The sequence below is a fragment of the Talaromyces amestolkiae genome (assembly GCF_001896365.1).
Source record: "Talaromyces amestolkiae strain CIB chromosome Unknown scaffold7.1, whole genome shotgun sequence".
Taxonomy (NCBI): Eukaryota; Fungi; Ascomycota; class Eurotiomycetes; order Eurotiales; family Trichocomaceae; genus Talaromyces; species Talaromyces amestolkiae.
In genome coordinates this window covers 818,259-845,615 of record NW_024468043.1, presented here as the reverse complement: position 1 = coordinate 845,615, position 27,357 = coordinate 818,259, and the positions used below count along the sequence as shown (strand labels likewise).

Below are 27,357 nucleotides of genomic sequence, written 5' to 3'. Positions count from 1 at the left end.
GTCCTTACGGTCGTAGCCCCTCCATAGACCAGCCAGTCACGCAACGATATCAGGACCTTTTCTATGAAGATTTTGATCCTGAATATAAGAGGATGCACAGACTTTCTCTGGAGGCGAGGCGTGCAGCTGTTATTCCGATTTAACCGACCACTTCGGCGTCCAAGGAGGCCGAGCGAGAAGTTCTACATATATATACTTGTCGATTGGGTACCTTTTATAATGCCGTTATCATTGATTCAATCAAAAAATTCTTCTTCGGCATTGTCCTTTATACCACATATCTACAATCCTATCATGCATTCACAAAGCATTCCTGTAGATGTCTCCTGGATCGAGACAATGGGCGCATATAATGCGACTCATATCCCTCTGCCATATCTTGCAGCCATGCTGTTGGCCGTCTTGGTACTGTCAACCTACAGGCACTCTCAGAAAAACGACATTATACTTAATCCAAAATTGCCTTGGGAGTTGACAAGCAGGAGAACCAAAAAGGAGTTTATCAGTCGAGCACAGCAAATGATAGAGGGCTGGTTTAAGAAAAACCCACACAAATCAGTACACGTAATGGCGGATGTAGGGGAAATGAAAGTGCTTCCGCCGCATGTGACAGACGAGATTCGAAATGATGATCGACTGAGTTTTGGACGGTGGATCTTCGTTGTAGGTTTGTTGATATACCTCTATTTAGATTAGATTGCTAAAGGGAACCTAGGCATTTCATGGGAATATACCGGGATTCGAGGGCTTCCGTGAGGGTTCCCGAGACTCTGGCATTGTTCAAACGGTAATAATGAGGGACTTGACAAAACAACTAAGTATATATATGCTCTTTTTGTTGCACACTTGCTACGTGTTCATATTTTAACATCTATTCAACCCACAGACAAAGTTACAGAGCCCCTTGCTGCTGAAACGGCTTTTGCTACATCTCTACTATTATCTGAAAATAAAGGTATGTTTACACCTGACATGCTCAGAGATGATGGGATTAATAATCACCATTCTAGAGTGGCATTCTATTGACTTCAAGGATACAATGTTGCAACTTATTGCCCGTGTTTCCTCGCGAGTCTTTCTTGGTGACTTACTATGCCGAAATGAAGAATGGCTTAGAATAACTCGAGATTATACAACCTCCAGTTTTATTGCTGCTGAAGAACTTCGACTATGGCCAGCACCTCTCCGCCCAGTGGTTCACTGGTTTCTTCCAAAGTGCAGTGAGCTTAGGGCATTGGTTCGAAACGCTCGTGAGGTTATTCTCCCGGTACTAGAGGAAAGACGACGCCAGAAAATGATGCTCTCTCAAACTGAGAGCGAGAAGTCAAAAATTTTTGATGATGCTATTGAATGGTTTGAGACAGTCGCCGACGGAAGACCCTATGATCCCGTAGGCGCGCAACTGATACTATCTACGGCAGCAATACATACTACCACCGATTTAACTTGTCAAACAATGACGCAAATAACACTACACCCAGAGATCATAGCTCCATTGCGTAAGGAGATTGTGGATGTTCTCCAGGAGCATGGGTGGAAAAAGACAGCGCTTTTCGAGATGAAGCTATTAGACAGTGTCATTAAAGAAAGCCAACGACTCAAACCATCCTCTGTCGGTAATGCTACCCGTAAAATGCCTTATTTACCTTTCGTGATAACTAATACCTGTGTTTAAGTCTCAATGCGACGTATAGCCGTTGATCATGTCAAGCTTTCTGATGGCACCGTTATTCCGAAGAATAGCCAGGTTTGTGTTACGTCTCGTAGGATGTGGGACGGTGAACTCCACGAAAACCCAGAAAAATTCGATCCTTATCGTTTTTACAACATGCGTCAAGAGGCTGGAACCAAAGCCCAACTTGTCGTGACGACGCCTGATCATTTGGCCTTTGGCCATGGCAAGCACGCCTGTCCTGGACGCTTCTTTGCTGCAAACGAAATTAAAATTGTCTTAATATATCTCCTTTTGCGATATGACTGGAAAATAGCGGAAGGACGGACACCGCAAATACACCGAGCTGGTATATTCATCACGACAGATCCACAGCTGAAGATGATAGTTCGGAGACGCCAGGAAGAGATGGCTATTTAGGCGGACTAAGTAGTTTTATGCAACTACGAGCGGTTCTGGGACTTTGAGGACTCCGGTAAATTTCAGGTTGGGCTGAATATAAGATACGATATACGACCAAACAGATACGTGAAATTAGCGCGCACAATGTTGTACTACATTATGTATGGCACACCTATGTCGATTACTTTCTCCAGATTGGATACGCAGAAAGCAATATATTACACAGTCTTAGGCATAGGAATGGAGATGTTATGAGATCCGGATGGACACCACCACATGAGAAACGACTCCTGACAGACTAGGATAGAGTTATATATATATACATCACTAAACAAATCCAAACAATAACATACTGTAATATAGATATAATGTTATCTATATTTTATATTTCATATAACTGATAATTTACGGCAGCTTTTAATTAAAAGTAGGCGACTCTATTGAAGTCTTAAACTAAGGTTTAAACTAAGGTTTCGGTGGTGAGGCAGGAAAAGAGTCATCACTGCCGTTTGTTGGATTAGGCGATTTCGAGAATGACTGTACCTAGGTATAGGCGTCCATTTTGCTACCCCTTGCAGCAAAATCTAGTAGTAAATTCTTTAACAAATCCCCCCTTAGAATTTATTTCCCTTACATTACTTAATACAATCATTCCGGCATCGCAAATGGAAGCAAATATGGGGCGTGACATAAGTGGTGACGTTTTTGACCAAGTCACGTCGTAATTATGGTTCCTTTCCGTGGGATCCGCACATCGACAAGCCATGGTGTAGACATATAAAAGCATCGAGCCTGAGTAGTTAGCCATATATTCATCTTAAGAAGTCATAAAATAAGAAAGCCTGATACACTCTTTAGGATTTTCCCGCCAACCAAGTCACATTTCAAGGATATCTCAACCACATGCACTTTCCTTCATCACATACACATCCATAAATCTGCTACATATCAACCAACCAAAGCCACAAAATGCCAGTCCTCCCTTCCCTCAAAGACTCGACATTCAACACCGACCTCCACGACCGCCACCTAATCTATGACTACGCCGCACAAGACAGCGAGGGCAATCCTGAAAAATGGCGTTACGAAATGTGGTTCTACAATGAAGACCGCATCGTCTACGCCATCCACGGCGGTCCCATGGCGGGKCGCAAAAACTTTCAGTCTGCAACATACCAATGCATTCGACCGGGAGAATTGTGGCAGTGCAATTGGCTTGAAGAGACGGGCACGATTTGTTCGCTAGTTTATGATATACGTAACAAGAAGATTACGACATTGTTGGGGTTTTCGAGGGGTCATTGGGATCAAAATGAAGAGGCAAAGGGGGATAAGAGAAACCCAAAGGATTTTGAGAGATGGAGGGGTCTGGCCAAAGTGGGTAAGAGCCAGGCGGATAGGGTGTTGTTGAGTGAGCAGGCAGATATCTTGGAGGATTTTAGAGGGAAGGGAGATTTGGAGGAGATTGAGATGAGCTGGCCTACCCTCTGAGGTTGTTGGGACCGCTTGAATGTATAATAAATTTTCTGCGAGAAACGTCATCACGTTTATTTTACTGATACTAGATGATACTTATTTTGTAGATATCAGAAGTACATAGTCCGGAGACAGGTTTACGTAGATACTGTTGCGGTTATGAACACCGCCGAAGCCGATAGCAGGGTTGTAATCAGTAAGGCTTAAACACAAAAGCTTAGCTCTTCAAATCTAAAGAAACTTATTCTAGAATAAACCTAGTCATAGATCAAGTACCTAGGTACATTTTCATGCCCCACTATGACGGCACTGACTGAGGGCGTCATTGCCGATATAGAGACATTCATATATCTCAGCTTCGCTCATTATTCAATCTCTGCCTCAAGTGCTTCAAGAACACAATGGAACCTCTACTACCACCACCAACACTACAATATCTCTTCAGCGTTCAATGCGCCGTAGACCCGCCTGTTGAGATTGGCAATGGACCATACGGACGTCGTCGCTGCGTACCCATCACCGGCGGAACAGTGAGGGGAAAGCATCTTAATGGAGAGGTCCTGCCAGTTGGTGCGGATTTTATGTGTGCTCCTTCAACAGCTATATGATCGTATGAAGACCGATGCGCTGATGTTAACAATAGGCTTGTGGAAGAAAATCAAACCGTACATGTCAATACCAACTATGTTATTAAAAGTGACGACGGCGCGTATATCTATGTGCGGTATGCTCCCTACATACATTTAAACACAGTATTCTCCTTTTACTGACATTTGATAGAACTGAAGGTCCTCGTTCCGGGCCCCCGGAAGTGCTAACAGCTTTGATGGAAGGCGGCCAGGAAGTCGATTCCTCGCAGTACTGGTTCCATCTGCATATAAAACTTGAGACTGGTCATGAGAAGTATCAATGGATGAATAATAGACTTATTATAGCACGGGCTACGAGGATTAAAGGAGAGGTTGCGTACGATGCTTATTTTGTTGAGAACTCATAGCGTGACTATGTAGTGATTTGAGCTATCAATCCATTGTATATGATTTCGCAATGTCCGGACGATGACTGCTAGAATTAGTTAGTAACTAATATTGAGTATATGGACATTTCAGTTTCCATTCTATCTATAGGATCAGCTCACCTCATGCGACTTGTGTACCCTAGCCACCCTGAATATTCCAAGGTTAAGGGGCCAGTGTCTATACAGCAACAACATCCCTCTCCTCAACCTCATACTTCGCCTGCGCCATCGACACCGTATGATCCTCCATGTTGAACAAAATATAAACCCCTCTAATAAACGCATCCCCAAGTACCTGGAAACCATTAGGCCCCGGACTAAGCCCAAACGAACATGCCTCCTCCCCATTCACCGTCACATTCCCACTATCTTCACCCAGGTAGGGCTCAACAAGCTCACTCAGATGAATCTTAACCAATGGGCCATTGTCTCCGGGGCCAAGCTGGATGTCAACTGTTGACGTAGTATCATTCGCTGCCGAACAGGGAATTAAAGAGTATGTGAGGTCGGAATTGTACTCGCCGCCGAGACTATAAATGGCGTTTATGGAGCCGCCGGCAGGTAGAAATATCTTGGGACTGCCACAGTCAATGAAGGCGGCGCCGGAAACGGTGCTGTTGGAGTACCAGGTAGTGGAGGAGGAGTTGGTGGTGGAGTCAATGGATGAGACGCCGAGGGCTGTCAGGTTGACATAGTATTGCTAACTCCGTCAGTATATCTTTTCACTTGAGTAATGAGTAGATACTTACTACATAATCACCGACATCGAGTAAGTCGACCGTCTGCAAGTCTCCGATATACTTGGCCTGGTCATAACCACCGAACAGGATGTTACCTTGGCTTTCAAGATCGTTCAAATACAACGAGAATGCAGCTGTATTGATGACCCCTTGGTTTGCCATGGTCATCACAGTAGTATTATACTGTGATAAATTCTGAGACGATGAAAATTCCCCAGATGGAAAGCCGAGGCCCATTATACCATACAACGGACTTATTCTGTACCCTTGGTTAAAACTACGCGTTCAGCGAGATCATGGCTAGGACTGACCCATAAGAAGCATGCGCAACTCCGAATCGAGCGTTTTGAATAGTCTGCCCGCCGATGGTGATGCTGTCGGTTACCCAGTCACCAGTTCCATTTGCGCCGCTGCCATAACTATACGCGAACTCTCCAGGCAGGTCGTTGACCAAGGTGGCGCTAGCATTCACATCAAATGAGCTACCCAGACAGCCATATGAATTATTGCAGACATTCTAATACAGCCACGTCAGCCAAGCACTAGATTGAAACCTCTGTGAGAGGAAGGGAGCATACATCGTTAGCAAAAATCCACAAGTTGGAAGATCCCGTATCGATTTGAACAGTGACTTCTTGTGGAGGCGTGCCGATGGAAATGTTGACAAGATACTGAGGACCTTCGCCGCCACCGCTTTCGACGAGTGTTAATGGTAACTCGATTGTGCCTGGGACGTCGTCACGCCTCTTGTGAGTCTCGGAGTTGTGGGCGGATATGAGGGCTGGGAGAAGAAGCCCTAAAAGGGTCGCCCCGGTAGGATTGATCATCTTCAGTACTTTCGAGCAGGAAATTTCATTCAATTCGAAGAAGGCTTCGGATAATTGTAATTCATGATCAAATGAAATATGTTCTCTTATATACCTTCAAAAATGAAAGCGATCATATTTACTAAATTTGACGTTACAGGCGTCATCGGCAGGATCGGATGCCAAACGAGAAAATTAACCCTAAGCTGACAACTGCTGGGACGATGTAACTTTAGAGTAAGCATCTTGCCCAGCTTGTCGAAACGTTTCGCAAATGTTGTATTTGCGGCTGAACGGTCGCAGCGATCAAATCCGTATTTGGATTTAAATCTGTGATTTAAGAGTGTGCTGCTTACTTTGGTGTTTGATCCAGACAATTTGATTCTTCCTAAACTAGAGGTTAAGAAGCTGGGAGGCCGCTCGCCTCTCCATTTTCTTGTCTGATGAAGTATACATACAACTATTGAGAGTCTTTACCAATTCCTTCGCTTCCGGAACCCAGGCTAGACGATTGTCGGGTGACGACGAAGCAAAGTCGAGGCAGCCAGTTCGTCTATTGCACTACAGACTCGAATTCGACCACTGGCTGCCGAAACTCGATTGGCATCATTTCAAAACTTTCTATCAAGCAAGCTTTCACTGGAGCTTCCGCAACACATATGTCATAATCCTCAAAGATGAAAACCTTCTTGTTCAGCTACCGGATACTCAAAGGTCATCCCCATTCCGACTTTGCGTGACCGATTGAAGTTACGAGCACGCTTTGCATTGGCTCAATTTCTCGTCTTAGATGGCGAATGAAGAGAGCAATGCTGGGTTATGAAATGCGTTCAAACCCGAGCGAAATCGAGGTTCACATGATTCTTCCGATAATTTTCGCAATGCTACCTGTTTTTCTCCTGCTCTGTAGTCGAGACTGACCTATGATTCGAAAAGTACCCCTTTTTCAATAGAGATGAGTTGTATAACAGTATCTTATACATTTAACATTAAAATCTGTGTTGTGGTATGCTACACGGAAAAGGTCAACTGGTAGGAATCAAATTGTCCGCAGAATTATTCAAACACTCCATTGTAAGATACAGACAAAGAACAGATTCAATTAAAGAAAGGAGGTTACGCCTAACATGCATTACTCAAGGTAATCTCCTTAAGCTCTTCTCGTTTTGAAATCGGTGGCCCAGCCATCCAATAAATTTCTATATCCGTGTCTAAGTAAGAACAGCTCTTCGTATGATACTAAACGAAAGCCAGCCAGAAGCTAGAAACATTGCACATGTGTAGAAGTAACAGAGAACCAGAGAAGTAATAGGGAACAAAAGAATGTGTGTAGCAATATTCGTCTCCATTGCGCAGCAACAGATATAATAAAAGAACATCGTACATAGAACATATAGAAGAAAGGAAGATATGACAGATTCAGGACGGGGGAGGGATAAGAGGTGTTTCTTTCACGTGGTGATGAAGCAAGCGAGATATGTGTAGAAATAATTATGGAGGCGTCATCTGTCATCGAGTCGTTCAAGGTAGATAATAGACAAAGCAAGAATCGAAAGTGTATATGATTAGTGTACATGATGAGAATGTACATATCTACAGCTGCTGAAAACGCTGTGATCGATGAAGGAGCATTAGGAGAGGAAGTTGCTTATATCAGCGACGGTCTCAAGGATATAAATGTGGATACTGCGCGCTCGTTGTAGAAGTGAGATATTTTGAAGGCTGATGAATGGTGATTATCCAGATATCAGAACCCACAAAAGGAAGAAAATCTAGGAAATATCAAGTCAGTGACATCGCCATTGACCACGATGAATGAAAGTAATGGGGAACATACCATTAAAACACCAAACATCTTCGCAATGAGCCATCTATTTCCACTCATTCGTGACCAATATTTCATCAACTCGCGCTGCGCACCCTCAACATTATCGACAACATCTTCTGTATTTGCATCAATCCGCTGGATCATCTCGGATTGTTCGCTGACCATGGTCGCTAATTGACCGAAAATACCACCCAATTCATTAATGGTTCGTTCGATGGCTTCGATGGCTTCTCCTCGAGCTTGGATGTATGTGTTTTCAGGTTGAGCTTCTTCCATCATCAAAAGTTGTTGGTCAGATGCACCACGACTAGACTGGCCTAGTACAGAAGATGAGGAGGGTTCGAGTGTGAGGAGATCAGAAGTGTTGCCGCCGCCATTGCGGAACCCCGGCTGAGGTGTCCTGCTGCGAGGTGCGCTATACAGAGGCGAATCCGATCGCTGAGGATCGAACTGTGTATGGCTTTTAGATGATACGGAAGATACGAAATTCTCTGTGCGTGAACGCGATGCTTGGATATTCTTGGTGCGGACTTCTAGCACTTCCTTGAAGTTGGCGCCTACGTCCGCAAGTTTGCCTTGTAGCATGACGACGACATTGTCATTGTGTTCTCCCTCTTGATCCGTTTTGTTTCGGCTTGCTCGAGGGTGCTGGGATAAGGTGAGAGCCTGTAATTGTGCAATTTGTTGATTGAGTGATGCGAGGTCTTGTTTGATGACGTAGGTTAGTTCGGAGATCTCGACGGGTTTGTCGTCGAAAAGCGTCTTGCGCTTGGCCACTGTTTCGATTGAATTAGTCCAACTCATCACTATCATGAACATTTAACCGCTGATACTTACACTCTGCCAAACGCTGCAATTTCGCTGTTGTGCCAGTAATCCCTCGACCAATCTCGGCCGCCCTCCTGGCAAACTCCGACCTCCTCTTTCCTGGGCCTTCTGGACTTCCGTTTGCTTGTCGGCGTTGTGAATCTGAAAGCAGTGCCTGACGCTGAGCGCCGACTTTGTTCGAAGCCATCCGCTTCTGGGCTTGCCCAAGAATGGACCGGAACTCAGTCGTCCGGTCCTGTATCGAGGCCATCGTCATTTTGAGGTCTGTCTTCTTGTGCGGCAAGCAATGATATCGAGTTGGTTCGCACTCGCGTCAAGGAAAGCGTATGTACCTATGCCGATTGATATTTGGCAAGGAGGCGACGAATCGAGGCGCAGCGAATAAGATACGTGGTCGCCTTAGTATGGCACGGAGTTCGAGGCAATTGGCAATCTCTGCTTCTGGTGTATAGGCGAAACAGTTCAATAATTTCTATGCCTTGCGAAAGTCTTCATGTGAGAGAATCAGGCGCTGATATCGAAAGGGAAATGTATGTCGCAGTTCTTCACGGGTCAACCCCGTACGGAGTAGGCAAACTTGGCTTGATGGCTGGGCATCCGAAAATGGCTTAGTGGCCCACTCATGTCACGTTTCATGTTCAAGCGCTGATTGGCTGGCAGTCGACGCACATGGCTGCTAAGCCGGAAACGGAACAATCTTTTATTTCTTGCCTCAAATTCAAGGCACCAAGCTCACGTTACTCTATTGTGTCTGTCCCTACGATAGACCTCTGCTCAACTCATTGGTTATTATATTGATAGGACGAATATATTATGCGATTATCCATTTTATTTTTGGTATGTAGGGACATGTTCCAATTTCCATAAGAAGCATAACCCTATCAACATTTCTAAAGTGTTCGATATAGATCCGCGGCGAGCGGCCCGCCGTAACACATGCATGCTTCTGCTTCCACCCCTCTCAAATCGCCCATTGTCCTACCTGACCGTCTTTCCCTACCTCTCTCTCTGACTATTACTGCTATCATAATCCAGAACCGTGTTGTCCTTTCGCCAGTCTACAAAAATCTCGATTGTGTGACTTTTACTCGGCCGGAACGTACCCATCCATCCAACTCGCCGCGGCTGTGGGGTAAAGCATCCAAATCTTATCGGAACGCCAGTCGCGAGACAAGACCGACCACCGTCTTCCCACGTCCCCTCAGCGTCTTCGTCTTATAATATATCCATGGCCGATTTTATATTATCCCTATTCTATTCCTCATGAACCACGACTCGTCTGTCGCCCAAAATGGGTCGTCAGTCAATGGCGCCGCGAAACTCCCCTCCGCATCCGACGCCCCCCGCACCCTCGAAGAAGTAGCCGTTGACCTTCGAAGAAAAGTACTTGATCTGTTGGAGTTACAGACGGACGATGAATTGTTACAAAATGTACAAAATCAGACTCGCATATCTATGAGGGTTATTGAAGATTCATTTGAGCGGTATGATTATAAGTATGTTGGAGCATCACCCGAGGCAATTGTCCAAGGGTGACTGGCTAACTGGATATCATCCTACAGAATCGAAGAATTGTCGCTTTCATATAACGGCGGAAAGGATTGTCTCGTTTTATTGATTCTGATTCTGGCCTGCCTCCCGTCGCCGAAATTGAAATTCGCGAGTTTTCCGCAAACCCTCCAATCCATATACATAAAATCATATGAGTCATTCGACGAAGTCGATGAGTTCGTGGACACTTCCACGAAAGAATATTCCCTCGACTTAACTCGCTATGTGCTCCCCATGCGCGCGGCACTAGAGGAATATTTGAAGGAGAAACCGAATATCAAAGCCATATGGATTGGAACGAGGCGAGTCGATCCGAATGGTGGACACCTTACGCATTTTGATCCTACCGATGGAGATTGGCCTCGTTTTATGCGGATACACCCTGTTATTGTACGTTTTATCGATATATGATGAAATTTCTCTGTGCTAACAGCTGATCTAGGATTGGCACTATGTTGAAATATGGGCCGTAAGTCGTTTTACTGCATAAAAATCGTCATCTTGCTAATACGGCGTAGTTTATTCGCCATCTAGGGTTGGATTATTGCCCTTTGTACGACAGAGGCTATACGTCGCTCGGAGGTAAAAAGGATACTGTTCCCAATCCTGCCCTTGAAGTCCCAGGTCAACAGTCCCAATTCCGACCGGCCTACGAACTCAAAGAAGATAACGAAGAGCGACGAGGCCGTGAGCGATGAAAGCAACCTCTCGATAAGCGTCACGTCTTTTGATCTATGTATAGACAGTGGATCAGGGGGACATTGGTCGATATCTCGATGACAATTCGTCCTCCCTAGCACAGTATAGAGCGAGACATGGAGCATATTTTGTACGCGACTTGGCAGCAGCGAGATTATTTGGGATTTGGATCCAGCATAGAGGATATGGCCTCCAAGTCATAGAAGACTCATTCATAGCATATAATAGATGGTTATGACTTGTTTAATTCACTCCGTTGTCATCGGTATTGAGGATACACTAGCACGTGCAATCAACTAGCGAGCTGGCTAGAGGAACCCTCAGGAACGGCAACCATCGGCGTTTTTCTTGACAACCCCTATATGTACTCCAAGGAGTCCTGGCAGGCTAGCTCTACTTTTTTCAAGATGAACAGTCCAATCGCGTGGAAAAATGCTGAATGCTTGATAGCATATCGGTTGAAATGTCGGATTGAGAAGGAGGCAGGAAATGTCTGGGATATTGGCCGGACTAAAACAGTATGTGTCGCATGACTATTGTTAGCAATGCATTGAGTAGTGCGACATCATATCGGAAAGCACACGTTTGTCTATAAAGTATAAAATGATCTTTTCGTTAGAGCGAAATAATAATACGAAGGTAAAGTTGTCTGTACCTGATGGATGATGATCTGGATACTATGACACCCCGACACGCTTAACCACAACGAGACCGACCCGTGGCTGAGGAAGTGGCGACTGGTCCACCTTAAGGCTTCCTCGTTCCCCCCGCTGCGCCTTCCCTGGTAAAGTTCCAAGGTTCGGCTTTAAAACTTCTCTAGTTATTACCTTCAAGAAGGTTACCTCCGAGCAATAAGGAGACTCTGCTTTTCTTTTCGTGTATTATTGACTTCATCATACTCTCAATCCAAGTTATTGTACATTTCCTTTCTCTGTATTGAAATTCTTTCATCTATTGTCTGAATCTATTGCCCGATCCGTCTTCCCTACGTACCTCGACCCGCCGAGCAACGGCCTAACTCGTTTGGTGGAGCTCGGATCTGCGATTGGCTTATTCCAGTTGTTTCACCTGCCAACTCTGCTGCAAATTGACAACGACAACAACATCGTCTGTCTGGCCTGCGCAGTCTTCCTTCAGTGCATAGTTTAATATTATGCTCTGAACGATAAATTTTATTCCTGCATGTTGTTGTCGTCGAGGTTGTTGTATAGTATTCCAGCGACGAGTACATAATGTCGGGTCCATACCGGCCTGGGTACGTATGCTCCCAAATTGTCGCGCATTACTTGTGCTATATGCATGTTAATTCCTACTTGATAATAGATATCCCGGAAATGCAGGAACACCATTGAGCCCTGCTTCACAAGCGAATCAGCCAGTCTCGTTCAAGACCGACATTAATCGCAAAAAGACGAAGAAATGGGTAGCCGCGAAGTCTTATTCCTACGACGGCGATGACTGGGGGGAGGATGATGATGAGGAGGACGAGGAAGAGGACGAACTAGAAGAAGTACCCCCGATGCCAAATACGTCACGTTTCGTTCCTGCCGCTCAACAATCAGCACCGAATCCTGTTACGCCCGCAAACTCGGCCATCGATTCTACGCCAGCACAAGCGCCAGCTTTTGTCCGACCTGTAGACATATATAGACGAATGCAGGAGGAGAAAGAAAGGGGAATCGCATCGGACGACCTTTCTCGAACAAATACTGTCCCTACAGAAGGTGCGACCGCGTCTTTTGCTCCTACTCCCGCTGTTCATCAAGATGCAAGCCAAAACTTGCCACCGCAACAATCAGTGGAAGACAATGCGCGCTCACCGTCGCCATTAGTCATACCTGAAGTTAAGCGTCTGTCTGGGTTTGGACAAGACTTCTTTGGTGGCGCGAACCAACCCGAGCAAGCCGCGCAACCTACGCATGGTCCGGAAGCCCAAGTGGCAGTTCAAGGTTCGTCTTTGCATCATATTCCATCTCTCGGCTTTACCTCTGTCGTTCATCAAGCATTCGATGCGGACGAAACGCCAAATTCCAGTACTGGAAGCTTCAGTCGCTCGAATAGTGATGGCACGTCTGTCATCAGCCCGATCATCAGTCCGTGGAAGTCGGAGACTGACAAGACACCTACTATTGCAGAGGATCCTACCGCGGAAGCATCTGCACACGAGCCACCTGCAAATTTTAAACCAGGTCACCGGCGTGACCTGAGTGTCCCATCACCAGGGAACGGACCAGATCGAATTCCAGCGCTTGCCAATGCTGAAGAAGGCGCCCCCGCGGAGGTGGTTCGATCGTCATCTCAAGATAGTTATTCTTCGTCCGAGTGGGATAGACCCGAGTCTACAACTGTCAGAGAGCAAACTGGGTCTGGAGAAGCCACACCTCGTCCCTTGTCGGCTGTTCAGCAGGGTCTCGATCACTTGAGCCTAGTTCCTTCAGCAGAGAGTGCTGTCCAGCCGTCAAGCGAAGAGACTCAACCACGCGTACCATCACCACTGCAAATACCCGAAGAACAGCCACATCACATTCCACAGATCGTACCACCCGTGAGTATCGATCAATCTCCTGTTACGGAAGCTTCTCCGCATGATATGGAGAGTGATCGTCTTCGAAAAGAGATTATGCGCTCTTTCAGCGGCGACCACACACCGGGTGTTGTTCCTGCGGAACTCCCACAGGAGACTGAACCCGAGGCGCTTAAATCACGGCCTCAACATGAAAGTACATATTTGCCAAGTGAATACGACAGCTATTGGGGCGAGCAGGGAATCGCTCCCACTAGTCCACTGCAGGTCAGATCTGCTACATCGCCCTCTGAMCCTGCCACTCTCGTTATAAACCCCCAGTCAACTGAAAATGTTCCATCCAATGAACCTGTGCCCAGCTCTGCTGCATCCAAGCCACGTCAAAAATTGAAGAAGAAGTTCTCATGGGAAGAATCTGACGATTCGGAGGAAGACGTTCTTGAAGAACCCGACGTCTCTGCGCCATCAACTCAGCCCCTGCAGCCGCCGCCAGTTCCAGTCGTGGCCCCGGAAGAAGAAACTGCGGATAGTATCCCATCTTTCCATGTAAGCCAGAGTTCTACCGGAATAAATCCAGAAGCCTTCGGCAATCCAGACATTCAGCCTTCCTTGCCTGAGTATCCCTCAGCTGAGAAGGAAGTTCTTGAGCAACTCGAGCAGCAAGCAGAGCAGCCCCAAAGCAACATTGAACATATCGCATACATTCAGGAACCGGAGCCTTCGCCTTTCGGTGAAATTGAAAACAGTACCATTCCGCCCCCAACGCAGCCTGTTTCTGCTCCAGTTAATGAAGCATCACTCCCAACTTTCCGTAAGATCATGGAGATTTCATCGCCTGGCGAAAAGATACAGGTATTCAACGACACGCGAGAGCAATTTGCGCATATTGATAGCGGTTTGTCCGACTGGATTCGGCGCTCGAGTGAATCTCTTCCCGAACATGCAGATCTGATCCAAGCAAATGGTCGTCTACCTGGCGGTGCACCAACCAGCGGTTTGCCTCCACGGGCAAAGTTTCCTAAACTGTCGTCTCTCGGGAACCTGTCATTGCCATCTACTTCATCACATGGCTCAGATGGCTCTTCTTCTGGATTCACTCCTGGTCACAACAGGCGTGGATCAGGCTCGCCTAGTACCGGTGCCATCAACAGATCGAATGTTGAATCTAAAGGAAAGGACTTCCTCCATAGTGCTGGAGCGCTCGGTGGAAAAGCTGGTGGAAAGGCTGCCGGAGCCGCACGTGGATTATTCGCCAAAGGCAAGAGCAAGTTGCGAGGAGCCGACAAGGTAGATTAATTTTTTTCTCTTTACTCCATATCTTGTTTATTCATCACCTTAATTTTGATGATTTTGGCTTTTTTGGGCGATTCTCATCTCGTTCTCTCGTCTCGCTTTTGCGACGAGTCGGTCATGTTAGCACGTAGTTCAAGGTTTTGGCCAACATGACTGGAAGCAGATTGTTTCCTCTGATGTATATGTACCTTCAGCTACACGAAATCTCTAGTCTATACGATTCTAATTCGGGTTTTTTCTTGTAGGGAATGTCGTCCATATTCCGTGCCCAGCGGAGTCAAAGTTGGGCAGTGAACACTACTGGCTCTGATGCTCAATCTTCTGACCTAGAACTTGACCACCACCCAGAACCTGTCAATTTTTCGGTTTCTTCGCGATATTCACTACAGCCCGTTCCTCGAATCCCATCATTGAGACTAGGTGATAGTAAATCGTTTAGAGACTCGTTTGATGGTGACGAGGTCTTTTCGATGCATGCGCGATCTTTCTCTGCTGATTTTGGTGGGAGGATGAGATCACTTACGGAAGGACAGACCATTGCCTTCAAGCCGGAGAGGGCTAGCTCATTGAGAAGGACGATGATATCTTTTGACAGTGATGCTGATGAGAGTAGTAAGGCTGGGGAACCGTCTATTGTGCAGGACGGCCTTTCGATTGCGACGGCTTCACATGATGAGAGTAACTTGGAGAGTGTAGAGGAAGTGGACACTCCTGTCGTTGCGACTGGCGATCATGACACGAAAACTACTGTATTTGAAGAAAACCCGAAAAATAGCTGGATTGATATTAGTGAATCGCCCCATGCAGCCGCCGATGTCATGCATACGGACGGATCTAGTTCGGCGAACAATATCGGTGATTATCCCGGAACGAATACGAGTAGTCAAGAACGGAATTCTCCACCACTCGCTGTCTCGCTGGAAGTTTCACCAACTTTGAAACACGAAGCGTCGCAGTCAGACAGTCAGGTATCGCGATTGAGCGAAAATAATGATGTCCTTGATGCAGCATCCCCTCAACTCACCATCAAGCCTGCGATGCAACGACTCAATCCTGAAATAGTGAATTCGACAAATGAAAGTTATCGTAGTCCGGTGTCGCCTCCATTGCCTCAAGATAGGAAATTGAGTATACCGGAGCCGGTGAATCGACGAGATTCAATCATCTCGCAAATATCAGATATTAGTCAAGATGAGATGGATCGGATCCGTGAAAAATTTGACGAAGACGGCATTTACGCAGGACTTAGGGAACCATCACCCACGCGATCTCAGGTCTCGGATCTTACGGACGATGAGGATGATGATGATGTCGACGATGCCATAAGAGAGAAGCTAGACGAAGCTGGTTTCCATTCCGATCCGGAAAAGGATCAATTGGGAAACTTTCCTCGCCCGCCAACTGCCTCCTCAAATCAGCAGCCTTTACGTGTTGTGAGAATGTCAAAATTCTCTATTGATAAGAAGACCTTACAAAATACGGAAGAGGAGACGAAGCGGTACTCTAGATTTTCGTTTGAGGGCGAGGGTAACACCCTTGCGGAGGCGGCAGAGGAGATGCTTGTTAATGGACATGCACGACGCTCGGGGCAGATTGACCACCCTAGTCAAGATGCTAGAGTAGAGGAATCTCAAGTTCCTGTAACACTGTGTGAAGACGCACCGGATGAGGCTCCGCCTCCCTTCTCTGATAATGAGGCTGAATTTGGCGAAGACCGCAAGGAGCAGCAACCTCAACAACAAACTCCAGTGTATAATGATGGTAATCCGGATTCCCGCGACAGAAAATTTCTGCGAGCTGAAGGCGCCCAGAGTCCGCCTGGATATCGACCCATTCAGCCCCTACCACCGTCGCATATCGATACTCTGTGGAAGACGGGCAGATTACAAGATCTGCGCACAAATCGCGACTCAATTGCGTCTTCATCTGTGTCTTCCATGAGCAATCCGAACATCAACCAAAATGCTCCTAGGATGACAGTATCACCTGAACCACCAGTTACTGGACCTCCTCATAGTCAACAGCGCTTAAGTCACAACGCCAAACCGACTCAGCCACAAAACTTACCGCGCATCGACGATGTCACCGGATCTGAGAGACCGGGATGGTCCATGTGGGCGAACCGCGGACGACACCAACCATTGCAGCAGCAACATTCTTCCAACAACGGATCTGGCTTGAGTCCCCCATTGCCCTCTGGTAGCTCCTCTGGAAGACGTGACGGGGATAGCCAGCATAGTGGCGACAGCATGGCAGTGCAGGCTGCTGCTTCCCGTCAGGACTTGCGTACGACGCCGTCGCCGTTGATGAATAGTAGTGAGACTGCTTCGGAACAATCTAATCATGCTAGAATGTCTACACAGATACTGAGTAAGGTGAAGTTGATGGGGAAGAGGACTAAGGGTGCTCCGGCGCCTGCGAGTGTGCCACCGTTGGAGGTGGTTGAAGCTAAGCCTGTTGAAAAAAGGAAGGAGAAGAAAGCTGATGGGAAGAAGGGGGCTTTGTCTAGATTTGGGGTGAGTGTTTCAAACTGGGTCTTTTCTGTTCTGTGGCTGACTATCTCAGGGTATTTTTAATCGTTCCGGTCCCAATCAACGGCCTGAGGAGACTGCTCAGCCTGGCAGAAACTCTGTAGGCAATGAAAATGCATGGGGAAACGCCGGGTATCCAAGCTATCCGCCAGTGACAAACAATCAGCAACCCTATATGGCAACAACAGCATCGAGCCGACATAGCTCCATGCCAGCACAAGATAAAGCACTGCCACCTCCGCCAGCAGGATATTATGCTCCGCCTTCAAAGCCTGTCTACGAACCGCCAGTCAACTACGCGAATCAGAGTCATCCGCAGTATGGGAACGCTTATGAGGGTGGATATCAGCTTGCACCAGCACCAACACAGTATGCACCGAGCAATGGGCAGTATGGGTACTATTCATCGCCGCCGTCTCAGTCGCCCCCTTTCCAGTCTCAACAACAGCCACAATCTGAAACGGCGCAATATGCGCCAAGCAATAATTACTACGCGCATCATTCATCACCTCCTCTCCAACCTCAACCACAGCTAGAGCAATACGCGCCAAGCAAAGAACAGTATGCATATCACTCACCTCAACCCCAACACCAACTCTCCMCCTCCAGCCGGTCCTACAACAACATCTCCCCAACCCTCAATAGCAGCAACAGCCGCGCCTCAAACGCCTCCCCAGAACTCGAACAATCCCGCAGCCGCGCTCGCGATTTGCGAATGCGTTCCCGCAGCCCCCGACCCGCACAAATGCGTGCGATAGGATCACGAAGCGAAAACGTCAACTACGCCGACCCAGCATACAATCTCGGCAAATTCCACGCTGTCACAGAAACGCCGCGTATTGGCGACCAGTCACTCCCGTTTCCGATTACACTTCCGGACGACTTGGCGAATGGGCAGTTGTCGCCTCGGAGTTCGATTCAGCCCGAATCGTCGATTTTCTATAATCGGAATAGATTCTCTGCTGAAGCACAGCAGCACAATGCGGGATTGGGATTGAATCAAGCAACGCAAATGTCTATCGCGTCTGCCATCGCTGGTGCTGGCCCTACCACCATCACACCAATGCCCGGACCCAATCCTACTACACAAACCAATAATAACCGCGGTCTCAATTCCGAAATCTACGAAACCAGACCCGTAATCGCCAAAAATTCAGTTCCCGTTGAACTTCCTGTGCCCAACGATCACGATGAGGAAGAAATCGTCATGTCGAGTACCGCATACCCAGGACAGGAATGGCAACCTGCTGGGTTTGAGCAATGGATGCCTTATTAGTCCCCCTCTGTTTTTATCCTTTCAATCTACTATTCATATATATACGCTTTATAATATTCCCCCTGTTCGCAAACATCGGGACCTTTTGTTTTGTTTTCTTGTTGGACAAAAAAGATGTGCGAGATACCCTATTTCTTTCTTTGTTTTGATTGGCGTGTTTCATTCTTGTATTCTTTCGGGTTGGATATGGATTTAATTTTGGCATGTTCTGGAAGTGCCCGAACATTTATTTTTTTGGTGGATGTTGACATATTTTATTCGATTCTTGGAGGATATAGGTATTTTAGGTATATACACAATCGTGGATGGGAGAATTATAGTCCTCAGCCGAGAACCTGGAACCATCGAGTAGGAATATAGCAATAGCATAGAAATATCGTGGATAAATTGGAACGTCAGAGTTCCTCGCGGTATAGGGCTTTTTGTTCGTTACCTTATTTATACCAGTTTTATCCCTGGCAATATCTCTCTGTCCATGTCAGATGCGTAGGATTAGTATGGCATGTAAGATATAGGTAATAACGTCTATTGTGTAGTGTCAGATTCAATGGTGTCGTCAGATTGGGGGTGGATGAGAGATCTTGGTAATTGGATCGTAGTATCACTATGACAGCAAGCTTGGTGGTATCAGTTGAGACGGTGAAGACACCTGTAGCTTAGGATTTGAATCACTACTCACCAATTCGACACCATGATGAGGCCTTGTACTTGGATCGACATCAAAAAGGAGGCTTTATGCTGAGAACCCGATTCTATATTTGTGAAGGGGCCTTGCATTAGCGAAACTGGTATTTGTTCATCAGATTTGATTTTAAGATGGCAATTTGTGTGCGAGATCAGAAGCCTCGATCTGTATGTAAACTTGATGTGCCGGAACTTATTGTAGCGATGCCATGGGCGTTTTGTCAATGCTCCAGAAGATTTCGAGTAGGTATTTATCGCGCTGAATGGACGGACAGAGACAATTTTAGCCCCTCCCAACACATGCCACTTAGGTAGGCTAATCCTGGAATGGAGGCTTTGACAATGCGGCTCATGCGCTGTATAAAATGAGGGGCATTTCAGCCTGATGCGCACACCGATTTCTGAATGTCAACCCGCCCATCACTGATTGCAGTGCCTCAGCAAAAATGGCTCGACTTCCGGGCAGCTCACCAGATGATAAGCTCACTGTGCTCTGGCGTTCTGCCTGCGAAGAATACGCCCGAGAGACTGGCACTGCGATCGTCGATGAAGCTTTCCCTCGTATTTTCAATCCCGAGGATCTTTCCCGTCAACTAGACGCCGAAAATGGCCGTTTTCAGGACTTTCGTACAAAAAAGTCATCGCTCTTTCATGCTATTCAAATGGTACTGTCCCCCTTTGAGAATTGGGGAGACGTGATTACCGATGCGGTTTCCGCGAGTTTCCCACCTGCGTCCTGCATCATGGGGGCCATGATGCTTCTGATTCGAGGCGCGCGCAAAGTAAGCGAATCGTTCGATATGTTGACGGATTTGTTTTACAAACTTGGCAATTTCTCGTTGCGTCTGGAATCGTATAAAGGTGTTCCGTTGAGCGAAGGGATGAGGACTATTATTGTCAAAGTTCTGGTCAATGTTTTTCGAGTTTGCGCGGCGTCACAAAAGCTGCTTAATCGTGGATCTTTAAGGACGAGAGTCACAAAATGGGCGAAGAATGTGTTTGTGGACGATACATCGATTAGTTCTTTGCTCGGTGAGCTGGAAGAGTTGACCAGTCAGGAACATAAAATGGTTTCTGCTCATGGGCTCGCTCTTACAAACCAGGCGCTTAGAAATACTGCGAAATTGTTGCAACGAGACGACGAAAGAAACGACCGCGAGAGACTGGACAAATTGAAAAAGGCTCTAGATCCCGTCTCTGCATCTGGCCAGGTATTTTCCTCGATCAATGAAAGTCGAATGCCAGGATCGGGTAGCTGGGTAGAGGAAAGGATTAGATCATGGTGGCAGGGATCCGAATCTCTGCTCTGGATTCATGGTGGTCCTGGCGTAGGCAAATCATACATGGCTTCGAAAATCATCAACGACCTCGCAAAGGCAGAAACTTCCGCCGGATTCCCGCCGATTGTCGCCTCTTTCTTCATCAAGAACAACGATGTCGATCTGCGTTCATTGAATAAAGCGTTGAGAACTCTGGCATGGCAAGTAGCTGTTCGACAGTCGAGCTTCGCGGCGCATGCTGAGGAGTATTGCTTGAAAGAAGACATAGCAAATAGCTACGACGTTTGGAGGAAACTCTTGCTTGAATACTTCAGCAAGTTTTCACCAGATGTCGGACCCTGCTGCTTTGTCATTGATGGTATCGACGAAGCTGATCCCGAGGAGCAAGAGATACTATTCAGTCTGCTAGAAAGCACACATTCAGCAGAGGATGAAACTGCACCAGTTCGAGTTATATTTCTAGGCAGGGATTCGATACGCGGCGTCCTCGAAGAACACAATCTGGACTGGATTCCAGAAATCGAAATCAACAATAACCAAAACAAAGACGATCTCCATAGATATGTCTCCCAAAAACTTCAGAAAACTAAATTGTTCCGCGATGCTTCGGACTTTCAAGATGAGGTCATACGCGAAATATGTGCGCAAGCAGAAGGTCTCTGGGAATGGGCAAACCTCGTCATCAAATCTGTCACGCGCTGCCGGACCAAAGAGCAAATTCGGAAAGTGATTCGGACAATCCCCCGAGGTATTAGTGCAATGCTGCATGCGGAACTACAGCGCTTGGGAAAAGAGTTGTCGGTCTTGGACGCGACGTTGAATGACTTGGCTGATGAGCTTTCGGACAAGGAAGGAGCATCTGAGAAGGTAACGGCCACACGAACTCAACAGCTCAGTATCCTTCTTACAATTGTGACGAAAGCTAGAAAGCCGTTCTCTGTAGATCAGCTCGGCTACATATTGGAGATTCTCCTTGACGAGGAGGTCTTGAATCTTGAGGATGATCTTCATAAAGTATACTCGTCTCTGTTCTCGCTCCGACCCGCTGGGTACGATGACATAAACGAAGGTGCAGACAAGAATTCAATATATGTAACTCTGCGTCATAGCTCTTTTTACGAATTCTTCAGCAAATCTGTGGCGGTTGGTCCTATCCATGTTGATTTAGACCAAGCCGAGGCGTTATTCTTATACGTCTTACTACATACACTTTCGAAGCGACGCACTGAACCAATGACAGAGAAGCTATGGCATTTGAACCAATATGCACAAAAATTCTTACCTATGCACCTATCGAACGCAAATCCAGAAACGGCAACGAATCGAGAAGATATAGCCCGTTTATTTGAAACTCTCTTCACGGAGGAGTTCACATTCAACCCTGTACGTGAGCACTGGCTCATTGAAACACATCAAACCGTTCACCATACTCGATACATTCTTTACCCATCGTCTAGTCCAACAGACGTTGCACGTTACTGGTGGGATAGTCAAGTTCGGGAAACGGCAAATGAGAGGGCAGAGTTGGTCTTTAAATGGCTCGCTCCAGAATCAAAACAGCTCTTGCAGGATTGTGCTCGATCGTCATCGGTAGCGAGTGATTATTGTCCTTTCACAATTCTTTTCTCTCGTTTGGCCGAGTCTTTCTCCCGGCATTGGCTGGTGCCGAAAGACATAGAAGTGGACGACGGCACACCAGGAACCCTCTGCACCATGCTTTTAGTATATCATCAAATGGCAGGCACAAAATTGTCAAGCTCAGAGGACAGAACAGCAGGACTATATCGCTTTCATGACCATTCTAATATCCTAGAAATTGCCGAGATACAGTGTCTTGAGAAGACTCCCATCTGGCATGCAAGAGTCGCCCAGGCGATGCTTCACCATCATGCGTACAGTGCAGCCCTTGAACAGTTTCAAAGCTCTCTCGATAAGAATAATGAAACCCCTATCCTGAGCGAGCCAGCGATAGCAATCATTCACAGGGATATGGCTCGTTCCTGTACCGAGGTTGGAAAATATAAGGAGGCACTAGAACACTCGAGTCTGGCCGAGTCGCTGCAAGAAGAGGACTCCGGGAACATTGGCGACAAGGTCGGCAAGCTGCTCAATCTCGCACAAGTAGAATACTATGCGAAATTGACAGACAAAGCTATTGCTACACTGGAGGAAGCGTGGAAAGTATTTGCGGGACAAGAGGTAACGTATCGAGATTACTATTCTTACACTGCGTTCTTTTCGAGCTTTTTCGAGTTTCATCAGCCGCATCGAATTCGACCTGCCTTTGATTTTGCGTTGACAGATCTTCGGGGAATGCAGTCCACCGAGAACGAGATGGATGATTTTATTGCTCGCCTCCTGGATATCTTTACGTTACCCCGTATGTTGTACAGAGTTTTCCAGTGCCTGTTGATGGACGACGATAGAAAGTACATTGACCTTCTTGTCTCGATAAATACCTGGCTGGATTCAAACCCATTTAGAAGAGTCAATCGCCCCGCGGAGGCCAAGTACTACCTCGGTTCACTGATGTTCGAATATGGCTTATTCAACCAAGGAATTCGAGTTTGGTACGAGCTTAACTTTCTCACACCGGGGGAATACGACTTGTGGAGTAGAGAAGCTCAGCCACGATCGCGAAGTCGCCTAGCGGGTGTGTGCCTCTACCATCCAGATATTCCGTCATATGAAGAAGCTCCTCTGTTATTGGATGAAAGCGACGAATCTGGTGACATCTGCCTGTTCGTCTCGAGTTGGCTACGGGATCACGATGATGCTGCGAACGCTCGCGTGGCTCTTCGCGGTCGAGTGAAGAGTTTTACCAAGCAATTTCCGAACGACCGCGACTTTATTGATGATATATCGCTTATTGGCCTTTTCAACACATTCTTGATCGCTACTGATTGTGATGAAGATCTAAACGAAGCCTTGTATCTACTTAAGGTCGGGTACGAGGAAATAAAGAAAAGAAATAAAGAACATCTCAGGTTAGAGACTGCGGCTGTAGCTCAAGACCACAAGGCAATCAGTGGGCAACACGGTGACTCTGAAAATGCTAGCCAGTTGCCATCTGCCGATGGTGAAACACAGGAAACAACTGAAGAGGTCCCTGAAGATCAAATTTACCATATACTCGATGATATCAGCGAGTGTGCCCATTGCAAGTGCGATTTCTACTCTATATGTCATTGGTACTTCTGTCGTTCTTGCCCATTAATGAAGCTGTGTCGACGCTGCTACCGCGATATGCAGTCGACTATTTCCAATGCAGATACTGCCAGTCATTTCCAGGGCATTTGTGATCCTCGGCATGAATTCTTTTATAGCGGCCCGCCGCTTCGGCCGGATGAATGCGTACCTGAAGGCTTGATGGTCCTGCAAAGTCCTGACGGCGAGAAACAGACAATAAATATCGGAGAATGGAAAGAGAAACTGTCGGAGAAGTGGGAAACAGCGGACTTTGTATTCGAAGGTGGACTGTCCTCTTGGTGTATGCAAGTATTGCCAGAGCCCCAGAGATCTCGGTGGGCTACCTTTTTCAAGACGTAAATCCCGGTCAGTAACTTCTGCTGTATTACAAGGCCGACTTCTGAGATCAGGACCATGGTCAAGACGGAGTTTGACATGATACGTAATTAAACGATTATGGAAAAGACAAGATTGAGCCAAGTGATCACCGACTTCTCCGGTCGAATTTACATGTATCTAAGTATAAGTAGAGGTACAAAGGACATCAAATACCACAGCATTGAAGAATTGATTATGAGTGGAGGCATGAAAAGGAGATAGAAAGCCTGATTTGAGAGTGACAATTACTCTACACGTCGCCGAATGATCCTCCACTGCTTTTCAGTCAAGTCACAGGCGCTATTCAATTCGAGCTGGTAACTGTCGACGACATACCGGGCAAACGATAACATTTCAAGTCGATCAGCCGCATGGCCAACATCGACGTAGCCTCCGACGAGCCCACCGAACCCATATGTTCCGCATTTTCCACAAGGCCAATACCAAGCCCCTTAACATTGACTAATTTCTCGGTCAAATCGATTTGCATACTTGTGCCTTCCTCCCTGACCCTTCCATGGGATCGTAACTCCAGTACGTCGCCCACGACACTCGCGCTCATACCTCCGCTATCCGCCACAGCAAGATATGGCTCCAGTTGAACCATAGAAGTTCGCCAGACGTATCTCACCAAAGACTGCCCCTCTGGTCGACACATCTGTTCCACCGGCGGGCTCGTGAAAACTATAATGAGCCTACTAGAGCTCTTTCCTTTTACCTTGATATCCTCTCCCCGGATAAGCATCATGTGGAACCAGCTCAGCCTCGCTATGATCTTAAACAGTTCGTCAACACCAAGCTCAGGTGTCGCGGCAAGATCGGCCACCAATTCGGAAGTTTGCAGATCGAGCTGTAACTGGGACTCATTTTGGTGAAAGCGATCACCCTCCCACTTTCCACTAAAAAAGTGGGCAACGTTCAGGAACGATAACAGGTTTGTGGTGCTGGTTAAGAGAGCGGACTTTTCTTTAGCGCGAGGAGGTTGCGGTGTGGTTGGAAGTATGAATATGGTAGCCCAGAGCTGGAAGAAAGAAAAAATGAATGAAGGCTAATGCCAAATGAGCCATTTTTTGATATAAAAACATACGGCAAAGTACTTACGCATTCTGAGCAACAGTCTTTGAACTGCTCCTCTGTCACACAATCATTGCTACCCGGGAAACGATAAGATAAAAAGGCCGATGCAAGTTCGGACGCTCGTGATACTTCATCCGGTTCGTTAATGAGACGAGAGAACATGATGTCTCCGGAGCGCTGATACGTCTCGTGTTTGAACAGTCCTGCTCTCCAGCATCTAGGTTCTGCACGTTGCAGAAAGAAGAGCCGAATCAAAATGTGCAAGTCCGCTCTGCTTACTGCAATAGGTGATCTTTTGACTGTCGACCGTTTGTGGTCGGCAAGTAGAAGGCGATACGCGGCGGCTTCAAATTCCCCATCGGCCACGTTGGGCCATCCATGGCACAAGTTCGACTTTAGTATGGGTTGCGTAAAAGCAATAGTATCTTTAACATCTTGAAGCTGGAGCGATTCCTGCGGATGCTGAGACTGGGTCTCTGATTGAGGGTAAGAAGGGCTCAAACTCCTGAAGATGATACGTGTGAGTCGTGGCACCTTGTCAGTGTAGAACTTTTCACTGCATCTGGGAAAAGGCTGGCCGTTTGACTTCGCTCCTAAGAGCTCATAACCGCGTAAGATAATGAACGCAAATGCTCTCCGGAATGCTTTGACATCAATTTCGGGTTCATTTGACGGAGCCGAGAAAGGAAAGTAGGCGCCAACAGTGAAGGTGTACCAAAGCAGTGGTATGCCAGTCGCGACAGCTGGTATCTCAGCGTTAATGTATCTAGCCCAGCTGTCTCTGTTCCACATGCGTTTGCCGCTGGAGTTGGTCGTTGCATATTTTTTGAAGATCGTCTCGACATCTTTGATGCCATGCAGCAGCTGCCAGAGTGCTTGATCCAGATAATTGAGGGAAGAAGCAGGTTCGAGGTCTTCGAGATATTTTCGCGTCACTTGCTCAGCGGATGCCTTGCTGTGACCGATCAGAAAGGCGGATATGCTATCGCGCCAGGCCACCTTATGCTGTCGGGGCCTAGATTCCTGACTCATAGCGTGAGGTTCTGGAGATTACTTTTCGTTGGTGATGTTGTTCGAAAGCATTGTGTGAGAAAATTGAAAGTTGCAAAGGTGTAAATGATAAGAATCAGCTTACTCCGTATAGACAGGTGATTAATTATAATGGCGATGAAGTAAGGTTTCGCAGTATATATGCCTGTTGACAGACTTATATGACCAACTAAGTTACCACCCATTGACAGTCTCTCGTTACAGGGGTCTTGTCTTTGGTCGTATGGTAAAGATGTGGATTTCACACCTGTCCTATCTACCTATCGGCTCAACAGTTAATGAGAGTGGTACGAGCACGTAAATGACCGCTTACCGAACAAGTACTCCTTAGTGCGCAACAGTTGGGTAGTTTTTAATAGCTCATACATTATGTACTGGGAACCATTTCGGACGTTTCACACCGTTGGTAGTATTGTCAAGTAACTTTGCACAGAGTGAAAGAATTGATGTCGAACGTCTAACGAGGCATATAACCTGTTTCTGATCTAAACACAGCTATATACATGTGTTACCTAACACCTGCCATCAACTCAATAGCAACTATATCCCCCATCCACAACCTACCACCAAAACAAATTAGCCCTACATCAACCCCTTTACCCCCCCGCCGGAGAGGAAGACTCACAATATTAGCCCCCGTCATAAAACTGCTTGCTTCACTCGCCATCCACACGACAGCACCTTGCAACTCTGACGGACGACCCATTCTGCGCATTGGGGTATGCTCAATCCATTCTTCTGTAATCTCACTGCCTTGCTTATTTAGAAGATCAATGATGAGGTCTGTATACATGTATCCGGGTGATAGGGTGTTGACGCGGATTGAATGAGGGGCCCATCTGTAAACTTGTAAGCAGCTTGCATTTACCTCACCGGCGGGKATAGACGTACTCCGTAGCAAGAGACTTTGCAAGCATTATGATAGCTGCTTTACTCTATGATAGTATCAGCCACTCCTCGAAAATCCATTCCTTTGCATGAATATAGGAATCATACAGCATTATAAGCAGCCTGCTTCTGCGGCCTAACACAAACCTCACCACACATACTCCCCA

General features: G+C 46.8%; 8 protein-coding genes across 8 annotated transcripts; 5 read left to right on the top strand and 3 right to left on the bottom strand.

The window, feature by feature from the left end:
• Nucleotides 1–3,043: 3,043 nt before the first annotated feature.
• Nucleotides 3,044–3,565, top strand: BHQ10_004335 (uncharacterized protein; the record flags this gene model as incomplete). Its single annotated transcript, XM_040876690.1, has 1 exon — nucleotides 3,044–3,565. One exon carries the CDS (start codon nucleotides 3,044–3,046, stop codon nucleotides 3,563–3,565), a length of 522 nt encoding a protein of 173 aa, XP_040732839.1.
• A 386-nt stretch (nucleotides 3,566–3,951) lies between these two features.
• On the top strand, nucleotides 3,952–4,547 carry BHQ10_004334 (uncharacterized protein; the record flags this gene model as incomplete). Its single annotated transcript, XM_040876689.1, has 3 exons — nucleotides 3,952–4,133; nucleotides 4,194–4,274; nucleotides 4,331–4,547. The coding sequence occupies 3 exons, from the start codon at nucleotides 3,952–3,954 to the stop codon at nucleotides 4,545–4,547; spliced, it is 480 nt and encodes a 159-aa protein (XP_040732838.1).
• A 199-nt stretch (nucleotides 4,548–4,746) lies between these two features.
• Nucleotides 4,747–6,135, bottom strand: BHQ10_004333 (uncharacterized protein; the record flags this gene model as incomplete). The annotated part of the gene is made up of 4 exons (XM_040876688.1): nucleotides 4,747–5,268; nucleotides 5,318–5,567; nucleotides 5,620–5,825; nucleotides 5,887–6,135. The coding sequence occupies 4 exons, from the start codon at nucleotides 6,133–6,135 to the stop codon at nucleotides 4,747–4,749; spliced, it is 1,227 nt and encodes a 408-aa protein (XP_040732837.1).
• A 1,715-nt stretch (nucleotides 6,136–7,850) lies between these two features.
• BHQ10_004332 (uncharacterized protein) lies at nucleotides 7,851–9,026 on the bottom strand (the record flags this gene model as incomplete). Its single annotated transcript, XM_040876687.1, has 3 exons — nucleotides 7,851–7,886; nucleotides 7,952–8,718; nucleotides 8,780–9,026. 3 exons carry the CDS (start codon nucleotides 9,024–9,026, stop codon nucleotides 7,851–7,853), a joined length of 1,050 nt encoding a protein of 349 aa, XP_040732836.1.
• Nucleotides 9,027–10,033: 1,007 nt separating this feature from the next.
• On the top strand, nucleotides 10,034–11,019 carry BHQ10_004331 (uncharacterized protein; the record flags this gene model as incomplete). The annotated part of the gene is made up of 4 exons (XM_040876686.1): nucleotides 10,034–10,266; nucleotides 10,333–10,711; nucleotides 10,764–10,790; nucleotides 10,840–11,019. 4 exons carry the CDS (start codon nucleotides 10,034–10,036, stop codon nucleotides 11,017–11,019), a joined length of 819 nt encoding a protein of 272 aa, XP_040732835.1.
• A 1,233-nt stretch (nucleotides 11,020–12,252) lies between these two features.
• Nucleotides 12,253–18,644, top strand: BHQ10_004330 (uncharacterized protein; the record flags this gene model as incomplete). Its single annotated transcript, XM_040876685.1, has 4 exons — nucleotides 12,253–12,275; nucleotides 12,344–14,831; nucleotides 15,455–17,353; nucleotides 17,403–18,644. The coding sequence occupies 4 exons, from the start codon at nucleotides 12,253–12,255 to the stop codon at nucleotides 18,642–18,644; spliced, it is 5,652 nt and encodes a 1,883-aa protein (XP_040732834.1).
• A 1,130-nt stretch (nucleotides 18,645–19,774) lies between these two features.
• Nucleotides 19,775–24,157, top strand: BHQ10_004329 (uncharacterized protein; the record flags this gene model as incomplete). The annotated part of the gene is made up of 3 exons (XM_040876683.1): nucleotides 19,775–21,657; nucleotides 21,718–21,995; nucleotides 22,422–24,157. 3 exons carry the CDS (start codon nucleotides 19,775–19,777, stop codon nucleotides 24,155–24,157), a joined length of 3,897 nt encoding a protein of 1,298 aa, XP_040732833.1.
• A 322-nt stretch (nucleotides 24,158–24,479) lies between these two features.
• Nucleotides 24,480–26,284, bottom strand: BHQ10_004328 (uncharacterized protein; the record flags this gene model as incomplete). Its single annotated transcript, XM_040876682.1, has 2 exons — nucleotides 24,480–25,196; nucleotides 25,277–26,284. The coding sequence occupies 2 exons, from the start codon at nucleotides 26,282–26,284 to the stop codon at nucleotides 24,480–24,482; spliced, it is 1,725 nt and encodes a 574-aa protein (XP_040732832.1).
• Nucleotides 26,285–27,357: the final 1,073 nt, after the last annotated feature.